The 11,152-nt window shown below is 45.8% G+C and overlaps 1 protein-coding gene across 1 annotated transcript in view; it reads right to left on the bottom strand.

The window, feature by feature from the left end:
* The window catches only part of PIWIL1 (piwi-like RNA-mediated gene silencing 1), a 52,786-nt gene continuing 41,634 nt past the window's right edge, over positions 1-11,152 (bottom strand). Inside the window, exons 14-20 of the mRNA XM_006874060.1 lie at positions 7,027-7,227; positions 6,817-6,920; positions 5,499-5,569; positions 5,192-5,345; positions 3,795-3,920; positions 255-402; positions 1-117 (exon numbers count right to left, since the gene is read on the bottom strand). Of these exons, the coding sequence (XP_006874122.1) occupies positions 1-117; positions 255-402; positions 3,795-3,920; positions 5,192-5,345; positions 5,499-5,569; positions 6,817-6,920; positions 7,027-7,227 (921 nt within the window). The remainder of the gene's footprint in view (positions 118-254; positions 403-3,794; positions 3,921-5,191; positions 5,346-5,498; positions 5,570-6,816; positions 6,921-7,026; positions 7,228-11,152) is intronic.

Genomic DNA, 11,152 nt, shown 5'->3' with positions numbered 1-11,152 from the left:
TTAGAGGTAGTAGAGGCGATTGGAAAGGGACAGGTTTGGTTCTCGGTGGATACTCTGGCCCACAAGGAAAGCCAGCTTGTGGGCATACTGGCAAGGAGCTGGCACACGGATGACACCCTTTAGTGAAAGAAAACAGAGGCCTGTTACTCCAACCTCTGCTCTCTGAAGTGCCCCCTCCCAGTGAGCACCAGGCCTCTGCTCATGGAAAAGCCCAGCTCCTCACTGAGGTGCGTCAGCACCCCGGGGAGACTTACCGGCCAGTTGTAGTACACGTGGCACAGCTTGTACGTCAGCCTCTGTATGTGGTCTGGCTTGAGGCCGCTGCTGTCATAGATGACGTTGTAGTGTGTGGGAGAAACACTGCCACTCCTGACCGCCTGGCTCACGATGAAGAAATCGTACCTGCAAATCACAGGACCGACGCCCGGGAGGCCTCAGCTGGAAGCCCACAGCAAGCGATGCTGAAGCCACCCACTTCTGCAGGGGAGAGTCCAGGGACTTGCTTGCCCTGAACAGCTTTATTCTCACTGGGAAGCCTCAGGGAAGAGACCTTGTGTCCGGCTAGTTACTGTGTCCTATAACGACAGGCCTGACGTCTGCCTGAGAAAGGCGACTATGAATTGAGGCTCACAAGGGCAGCAGGTGTGGGGGAAACTCCGCCTTCTTCCAGGAGCTCTAAGTCCCCAACAAGAATGTATAGCAGGGCCTTCCCCATCTCCGCTTCGCAGTGTCATGTGACAAGGCTGCTGTGGTGGTGGTGAAGTGCCATCGAGTTAGCGGCTACTCACAGCAATACTGTACAGGGTTTCCAAGGCTATCCATCTCTTCATGGAAGCACAGTGCTCTCTGTCTCCTACAGAGCAGAGGGTGGGCTCTAACAAGTCCAGTGTTTATCCTTCAGACTCACCACAAGCCCTTTGTTTTGACTCCTAACAACCCTGTACATGGTTTGTGAGGAGCACCTAGTAGGTTTCAGCTGCTGACCTTGTGGTTAGCAAACCAAGACTTATCCTCCAGCAAACACCAGGATTCCTTAGCTAAGATATACTTGGCTTATTTAATACTAAACATTTAAAGCATCATGAAAGAGCATCGATGCAACTGGGATCCATAAAAAGTACAAAAATAAAAGAATGTAGTATTTCTTTTGTTCTTTTTCTTGATGCCAGTAAAGCGTCATTCTGCAGATAATGATTTTAGGTACTTAACTCTGCAGTTTATTATGTCCATCCGAACAAGTAACGTTCAAGTCATCCTCGAGTGAAGCAGAATCTTTGAAGAGAAGGAGAGGATCTAAAAACAGGAAACAACATGCCCAGAAGAGATTTGCTAGAACCAGACTCAAAGCCCAAGTGGAGCAGTTGGCATTCAGAGCCGGGCATGGGGATGAACACAGGGATGGTCAAAAGCACTGCTACAAGTGCTGCAGAGAAGCATGGCACTTAGACACATCTGGAAACAGTCACAGAACTGCTCTCTCAGGCTTCTTAACTCTGTGTGCAACTTTCCCAAGTCACATCAGTCAGTTCTGCCTAGAGACCCACCTGCCGTCTGACCTCTCACTACTGGAGTAGCAGTCACAATTACAAAAATCACACAGGGACATGAAGTTGAAAAGTTACAATTTCAGCCTTGTTCTCCCTAGTCTAATTTCTCCCGTTAAGGTAGAATTCTTCAGATCCACAGTTTTCATTATCACGTACTCGATGAAAATCAAAGACCAAATCCACAGCGTTCCATAGAGACTGCACCTCAATGTAAAGAAAACAAAAACCCTCACCACTGGACCAATAAGCAACATCATAATAAATGGAGAAAAGACTCAAGTTATCAAGGATTTCTTTTTACTTGGATTCACAGTCCCTGTTCCAAGAAATTAAACGGCATACTTCATTAAGCAAATCTGCTGCACAAGACCTCTTTAAAGTGTGCAAGAGCAAAGATGTCAGTTTGAGGACTAAGACGTGCCTGACTCAATTCATGGTATTTTCAATAACCTCTAATATGCATATGAGAGTTGGACAATTAGTAAGGAAAACCACAGAAGAACTGAGACATTTGAGTTAATGGTGCTGGAGAAGAATATTAAAAGTACCGCGGACTGCCAGAAGAGTAAAAGCAAATCTGTGTTGGGAGAAGTACAGCCAGAAGGCTTCTTAGAAGCCAGGATGGGGAGACTTTGTCTCTTCTGCTTTGAACATATTGTCAGGAGGGCCCAGTCCCTGGAGAAGGACATGCTTGGTCAGCGAGAAAGATGAAGACCCTCACTGAGATGCCCTGGCACTGTGACAGCAGGTACCAATAATTGTGATGACACAGAATCACCGCACAGTGTTTCGTTTTCTTGTGCATCCTGTCACTTTGAGTTGGAAGTGACTTGACAGTACCCACAACCACCACCTGAGAACAGACAAAACTAAGACAATGTGTCTGTAAAGAAGCTGCTCACTGGTTAGTCCCCAAGGTTCATACCTGTGAAGTGTTCATCTATGTAAATGGCACACTTCACCTGACTAAAGCTGACTTCTTTTACAACTAGGAGTCCTGGTGGCTCCAGCCTGCTGCATACCAAAAGGCCAGTGGTTCAAATCCACTAACTGCTCCATGGGAGAAAGAGGAGGCTGGCGGCTCCTGTACATGGTCCGTCACCTGGGAAGTCCTGCGGAACCACTGTACTCTGTTCTACAGGGTCGCTGAGAGTCACAATCAACTGGATGGCAGCGAGCTGGAGGTTTTGGGTTTGTATGTTTTTTCAATGATCAGTAAATGGGCCCTAGTGTTGCACTGGTTAAAGGACTAGGCTGTGAACTGAAAGGTGAATGGTTGGAAGCTCCCAGCTGCTTTCACAAGACAACGATGAAGCTGTCTGACTCAGTAAAGCTGACGTATAGTATTGGCATATAGGACTGCTGTAAGGCACACTCGACTCCATGGTAATGGGTTCCTTTGGCTTCTCTTAACACACACGACTCGATGGCACTGAACACCACCACCACCAAAGTCACTACATGCAACAGAAGATGTCTTCCTGGTCATTCGCTGTCATGGGTAGGGCATTCCTCTGGGGTGATGGGCGAGTTGCTATGAACAAGACATTGTAATGCGCCCTTCCCTCCTTCCCCAAAAGGGTTCTGAGCCACTTCCTAATGCTGAGCCCAGTCTCCTCCACTGTGGTGTGCCATCAGAGTGCCCTGGCTCCATGCGGTTTTCTGATCTAGTCAAGGTGCAGGTGGCTCAGGCTACACACAGAAGCCCGTTCTCATGTGCACATTTCAGTGAACAGGGCTGTCCGTTTCCAGAGATTCTGACCAGGAAACAAGAATGTGCACAAGGTCACTGAGGTGAAACGTGCCAAAGCAAGCAATACCAGCACTTCTTACATCTGGCAGAAATAACCAATCCCACAGGCAGTAAGCCGCTTTCCTTCAAAAAGCTGGTCACGGTAACTTCCGTTCAGTGTAAGAGCCCCATCTAAGAAGCCATGGGCTTTGATAGTAATGGTTCAGATCACATTAGCTGAGAAATTTGGTATAGATAGGCACTGGGTTATGACCTACAAGGTCGGCAGTTTGAGCTTACCATCTGCTCCATGGGAGAAAGATGAGGCTCTCTGCTCCCCCCAACACTTAGACGCCTCGGGGAACCCAATAGAGGGTCACTATGAGATGGAACCAACTCGACAGCACTTAAGAAGACAACGACGACATACAGCATAAGAATTCAAAGTTAAGTCTGTTACCATTGGTCAACAACATGCTCAAGAAACCATGTCCATCTAACCCCAGAGAGCTTACCACTCAGGTCTGGTGACCTCCACGTCAATGACTGTTCCAGGAAGTGGGTTTTGGAGTCTTCCTCCAGACTGAGCAAAAAACCGGGCATTCACGCGTTTCTTCACCACAATTACGGTTAGCCTTGGGCTACAGATGACAATGAAAGTAACTCCATTTAGTCATTCTTATTTCAAATCTTGCTTGCCAATTGGTCATATATTCTTTTTCAAAGTGACTCTTTAACAGTGGGGTCAACACTATGAGGATCGAGCAGGACCAGCAGTGTTTCTTATGTTGTACATGGGGTCTCACACACAGTAATGACTGAGGATGGGGAGGACCGGCAGTGTTTCCTTGTGTTGTTCATGGGGTCTCACACAGTAATGACTGAGGACGGGCAGGACGGGGAGTGTTTCCTTGTGTTGTTCATGGGGTCTCACACACAGTAATGACTGAGGATGGGCAGGATGGGGAGCGTTTCCTTGTGTTGTACATGGGGTTGCTATGAGTTAAGAACTCATCTGATAGCACCTCACAACATTTAAAGAAGGAGCACAGTCACCTGCAGGGTACCCCCTTTGTACAAGGTGGAGGGAAAACAGGAGTATCGACTTTAGGAACATGAACAAGCTGTGGGTGGAAAACAAGACTGCTTCTTCTGTATTCACTGTAATACAAGGCTATGAGCTGTTGATCCACAGGGCAAACACACCCCACATCCAGCAATGGGACAGTCCAACCCATTGGGCCTCCTCAGTTCACAAATTGAAATACTCTTCACTGGGCATTTTCTACAATGTAGAAAACAAGCTATTATCCCTAAAACCTTTGTTCCATTTCCTTAACATGAGCTAGCCCAAGTTCTCAGGAGCAATATACCTTCTTCCTACCACGGCACAAACACAGCCCGTACCCCGTGCCAGCATGCCCCTCTTCACTTCCTTTACAGCCTACCGATCCAGAGATCTAGCACAAGTAGAACAAGACGGTACTCTTCGAGACAGCCATCTGGAGACTATGCGTAGTTTACTGCCTGGGGGAGATCAGAGGACAGCAAACACAGCTCCAGGTTCCCCAGGGCACAAGGCTCTGCCATGCCCAGATGTGAGAGCAGCTTGGTGATACACAACACAAGCAGCCAGTACCCACTGTCATAGTCACACCGAGACTACAGCAACACTTCCTGTACTCCGAGGTACAGAGGGCACCATTCATGTGCATTACGTGTAACATTCAACAACCAGCTTTGGGGACGATACCTCCAGAGAGAAGGCACTCAGACTTGATGCCAACAGTCCTTAAACCTCACTGCACCAAAGGTCAGGTCTTGAACCTTTTCATGTAGTTAACACTACTTTCAAAGATCAAAAGCTATAGCTTTATGGAAAGGGATTGCTTCACAAGCTGTCTATGCTTACTTGTAACCTCGGCCAACTGATTTTAGGCAATCCAGAAACTGGGGCACTTCGTAGTTCACCAGGGTTTTCAGCTGGCCATCGCCCACTCCATCCCGGTACACAATAATTCGACTAGGCATGTACTCGTTGCAGCTATTCCAAGCCCTCAGAGCAGCTAAAAGCAAGCCAGAATTGTTTTAAAGACATTAGCGCTTAGGACAGAAATGGAGTGCTTCTTTCAAATTCCATTATTCAATCACAGAGCTTCTAGGATTGCTTTCTGGGCCCCTAGTTCACAGAGCAATGACCAGCACCAGAGAATACTCACCTTGCAAGCATACCTTGAGCCCATCCACCAGCTCTTGTCCTCTATCTTGAAACACACACCGAGAGAACCAGCTGTCCAGAGAAAAGCTTGACTCAAGTGAGGAAACAATTATCTCAACTTTCCCCTCAACTACTCTATGGTAGTTATTTGGCTCTTAACCATTTTTGATCTTTTGTAATTTTGTTTAAAGATATCTAACATCTCTAAACACTTAAAATCTTAAATAAACAGATCATCAAGGTACAGTATGTGCCTAGGTTAACAGAGGCTACATTTTGTTTTATCTCAAGTCCATACTATAACTCCACCCACTGAGGAGGAAACACGATTCCATCCAATCAGCTCTGTCTCTCAGACTGTTATCTGCATTCTCTTGAGAGGCAGTATACTACAGGTTTCACTTTTCTTAAAGAGAAAACCTGGCTGGACACATCCATCTGTGCTATGAACCTTCCATTTTCACTGTTTCCTGTTGTTGGCAATTCCCTCAGTTCTGTGAACTATGTAAGAATTAGGTTAACTATACCTCGGAAACCCTGTACAGGGTCGCTATGAGTCGGTTCCGACTCCACGGCACATAACAACAACAACAATAGTGAGTGAAGTGTTTTTATTTTCAAAATAAAATCAACTTCAAGTTGCATTTCATTGGTCCATAAAAATGATTCACTACAGAAACTTTTAATGATGAATTTAATGAGATGTACAAGTGATGATCATAAAAATTATCTGAAATTAGTCTCACCACTACAGACTCTGAGGGCTACAAGGAAACTTAGAAAAGTCGTGGAGCTGATTCCTGGTCTGTCCAACACTGCTAGGAAGACAGTAGGAATCTCCACAGGGTAAAAGTCACTGACACAGTGCAAAGACCCTCAGCTACCAGCCTTGGGATTATGTCTTCTTAGAGTGTGTCTCCCAGAGGGTGTCCTAAGTTAAACCTCAGTGAATGATCACCAAGTGCTGCTGATTGGTATATCATCTCCCACTATGGACACATGTGGACATGCTTTGTGTGAACTGACATGTGTAAAACACACAAAGCACAATGTGAAAACTTGAGAGAAGGTTTAAAATTTGTCTTTTGGATTATTGAAGTAACATATTTGACACAACGAGTTAGAGGCAGTATTTACAATAACGCCAACTGCACTTTAAGTTTCCCAGGTGTTCTCAGTTAACCTCTGTGGCTGGCATCTTGGTCTGCAATGCCGCATCGCCCACCTCTGGTCTAGCACCACCTGTCTTGCTGCCCACTCTTGTTTAGTCCAGTCCAAAAACACTGACCAGTTCATCTCTGGTTACCCAACTCACTCACCGGGTCATCCCTTCATTGATGCTGGCAACAAATCCTGCAATTGACCTCCGTCCAGCCGTGGTGTCGTGGTAGCAATCAATACCAACGATCATCGCTAGCTTTAGCTTAAATGAAGTACAGCAATGTTATAAGAACACAATATTTAAGAAGCATATCCATTTACTAAAACACCAATGGACACTTCTATCTCCTAGCACAGTCAAGACTTACTGGCATGTCCACCCTCCAGAGCTCTCCCCCCATCTTGCAGTTCATTTGTAGGGCGATCTTCGTGGCAATGGCCATGACCGTCTGCTGCTTCCCTAGGGTGCGCGCCACCACGCACTGACTGGGGGTAGGGCAGTCTGTACACAAGTATTTCTTGATCGCATCATACTTGTCCTTCCGATTACTGGACAGCAGACAGACTACCTGGTGGCAAACAAAATCCCCTCAGTAATGCCCATCAAGAGGCAACGATTCCATTCAAGGAAAAGTCTGGCAGCTTCAAAGATCTAACAGCATCATTTATTTCACACTATTCCTTTCTGCAATACAGGCAAATCAGAGGGCAAGAATCATTCCTAGGTATCCACCTTAGTTGTAGCTGTAACAGAGACAGAAAACATGTTAACGGTGAACTCAAGACTCAACACTGTTTAGTCTTCAGACTGTGGTCCACACGTTTCATCAGAAACCTACCACACCTCAGAGATCTAGCCTGGGGATGCCCAGGAAGTGGCAGGGTCCAGATGGGCCCATGGAAAGGACCTAAACATGACCATCCCCCTCACATTCGGTCTTCTCCAGTACTCTTACCCGGCCCTTGGTCTCAGAATGTCTGTCATTCATTCTGGCAATTTACATTCCCCACGGCAGTAGGAACCGAGTGACCCACGTACGCTAGTCACTGCAGGGTGGGTTCCTGAGCTGGTAAATTACATCAAGTAGTGGGACAAACATCATCTTGGACCTCAATTCTAATCATCAGAACAAATGAGCTCTTCCCTGTAAGATTTTATCATCAGGGTTGCAACAAAGCAGAACATTCAAACTGGCTCATTTGAGGAGTGTCTATAAAGGGACCATCTGCAAAGTCTAAGCAGTGAGCGCAGGACATCCCATACTGCAGGAGCAGAGAGAGGCATAGGGGGCTGGCAACAGGACCTAGGGTGGACAGCAGTGCAGACAAAGGTACCCCTCAGGAGCCAGTTTAGTGTCCCAGCACACTCTGCACCCTTCATCCCAACAGTCCTCCACTGTGGAGCACAAAGAAGAGATCTACCAGCCGGAGATAAGTTGGGGCCACACCGAGGCTCCCCTCCACTGAGTCTGTGTCTCCATTTGGTGTATTCTTAGGAATGTGGACTTGGAAAAAATCTCATCAATGCTACAAGATTCTGTTCACCTTACATAGACACCGGCAAGACTTACAATAGGGATGGGCTGGAGAGCCAAGGTGGAGGGTGCCTGGCCCAAGGATGCTGCGATGCTAAGCTTAGAGACTCCTCCCACCATCATTCACTGCTGGGAGGAGTGCATATCAGGCCCAGGGTTTCTCAGGGACAAGCTTTCTAGTGGTAGTGAGGGTCACCTGGCATTTGAATATGGCCTGCAATGTTCCATCTCACTAAGAATGTGTGGAAAACAGCACCATCTTGTGAGATGGGTGGGAAAAAAGCAAGGCAGGGCTGTGTGTCACATGGACCAAGCATGAGGAAGGCCAGGCTGCATTTCACATAGACTGAGTGTGAGGAAGGCAGGGCTGCATTCAGACAGTCCAAATGTGAGGAAGGGAGGGCGAGGATGCAGATGGAGAGCGTGAGGGAGTACACAGCAAACACTGACTGAGCTAGCAGGCCTTACTACTCACACTTCAGTAGAGTCTGTGAGGTGTTGAAAGGGCAAACCAAGCCCACAATCAACTTAACTGGGCTTGGAGACATTGCCAGGGACTGAAACCAAGTAAAAACCCGAAGACCTAAAGTCTCAGCATACAGACAGAAATCATTCATGACAAGTGGCTGCCACCATCTCATTTCCCCTATGTGACTCCAGGTCCCCTTCACCTCCCACATGGACAGCACTGGGAGATGAGACTTCACCTGAAAGAGGACAAGCTGTTGGGATCGCTGGTCTTCATCCCATAGCCCACCCACTCCTTCACTTAGGTGGCTGGGCAAGCACGCACTCCAAAGAAAAGGTGGAAGGATTAGGAAGGTCAGAGGCTCCATCTCCACTCTCAAACTCTCCTGATGACTTGCATACCTTCTGGGTGTTAGCACACATCCATCTTTCTATCATCAATCTCACACCACACGGTATGTAGGGTGCTTCTAGTCAATGACAGGAGAGGTGGGAATTGATGGTGGACTAGGCAGAAAGCCTGTGCAGACCTCTTCAGCAAATATGAAGAAAACTGGAAGAAACAGATTCAGAGAATGACCCCAGAACACTGAGCTTCAGATAAAGGGATAAGTAAGTGGATCGAGTGTTTACAGAGAGAGAGAAAAAAATTGTACAGAAGCCATAAAGGACGTGACTTCTGATTTGGGCACCAATGTGACCCACCCCAGCCACTCTGAATGGGAATGAGAAGACTGAGAGAGACAAGAGTATTTCTGTTGCAGAAGCCACCTGGGGCTTGCACAGGCAAAGGTGCAATTTTTTTTTTTTCTTTTTCTTGTTTATACTCATTTCCTGATACTAAAAAGAGAGACCTGTATGAGTAGACACAACCCCCATGCCCCCCGTCCCCCTGGGAAGGTCCTGCATGCATGAATCCTGCAGCTGGGCACATAAATCAAAGGGGGAAGAAACACAAACAGCCAGCACCAGAAATCTCTCCCACATCAGTCCTGGCCAGCCCTGGGCTAGCTCTCACTAGGAGAAACAGCTCAATGGACATGAGGGGAAGGAAAAAATGGGAAAGAAAAAGAAAAAAGCTGCTGATAGGTCAGAAAGGCACAATGAATCCATCTTGAAATTTCTCCGATGGCTGTGAAGGCAAGAGTCCATTAGGTGGCGCTAAAGAGTTACTCTTATTTTCCAGCTATTGTCTCCTGGTTGCTTTACTATTTTCTTTTCCCAGTTTCATTGTGTTTATTATTTTTTTCCCGTGCTACTCACTTTTGTTTTTAGTTTTGTTTCTTGGTCCCCCTTTTTATCTTGTGGGAGCATTTTCTCTTCTTGCCTTATCTGACAAGCTTCAATTGCACCCTCTAAAACCCTACCATCTAGACAAGAGCCAATACCAGCTGCTATATACCAGAGCAGTGACTACAACCCAAACGTACTAAAACCACACTGAACTGAACTACATAAACAGTGAACAGAGTCTCATCTCTTGATCACACCCACTAGAAGCAATTACGTCATCAACTTAATACAAATACAACACTACCACAATGTATAAAAAGCAGAACGTTTCTGCTCACATGCAGAAGTAAGACGGTAGCTCAAACAAATGTCCAAGAGGAAGAGCTAGAAAATGCTTTTGAAGAAGAGGTATTAGAACTACCTATAAAATAACTGAGGATAATGCTACCGAGGTACACCCACATGTTCCACAGAAAGGTCTAGGAAACCAAGGAAAAGGTCAGAGAAGTGCTACAGGATCAAACAAAATAGAGCATTGGAAACAATACAAAATCTGCAAACCAAGGACCAGATGACGCATTCCAAAATATTAGAAACAGACGATACACTGAAAGGAGAAAGAAATACAACTGAATCAAGAGTAGCCAGATTTAGCAAGCTTGAAGGTAAATCTATCAATACTGCTAAAATAGAGGAACAGTAAGAAAAAAAACGAAACAATCTAACGAAAGCTTACTATTTATGTAGGACAATATGAATAGGAATAACCTACAAGTAACTTGAATTCTGCAATAAGAGACAAACAAAACCACAGAAAAGATAGTTGAAGAGCTGCTAGAAGAAATTTTCCCAGGTATCATGAAAGATGGAAAGATAAACATTCAAGAAGGTGAATGAATCCCACGCAGGACAGACCCCATAAGAAAATCAGCAAGACATATCATAATCAAAATTACCAAAATCAAAGACAAGGAAAGAAGCCTGAAAGCAACTTAGGAAAAACAAAATGTTAACTCTAAAAGGAAAACCAGTTAAGATTAAACTCTGATGTTCTCTAGCAGAAACCATGCTGGCAGGAAGGCAACGGAAAGACATATAAAAAACCCTGAAAGAAAAAGACTACCAAACCAAGAATCATCTACCCAGCACAGCTGTCAAAAAAAAACAAACAAAAAACTAAAGGATTTTGTAAAAGCCAAGCCTATGCTCCAAAATTGGCTTTCAGCCAAGATCCATCAGACATCAGCAATGATATCTC

Source organism: Chrysochloris asiatica, unplaced genomic scaffold, assembly GCF_000296735.1.
Source record: "Chrysochloris asiatica unplaced genomic scaffold, ChrAsi1.0 scaffold00261, whole genome shotgun sequence".
Classification (NCBI taxonomy): domain Eukaryota; kingdom Metazoa; phylum Chordata; class Mammalia; order Afrosoricida; family Chrysochloridae; genus Chrysochloris; species Chrysochloris asiatica.
Note: the sequence above shows the minus strand (reverse complement) of the source record. Positions and strands in the feature narration are given on the sequence as shown.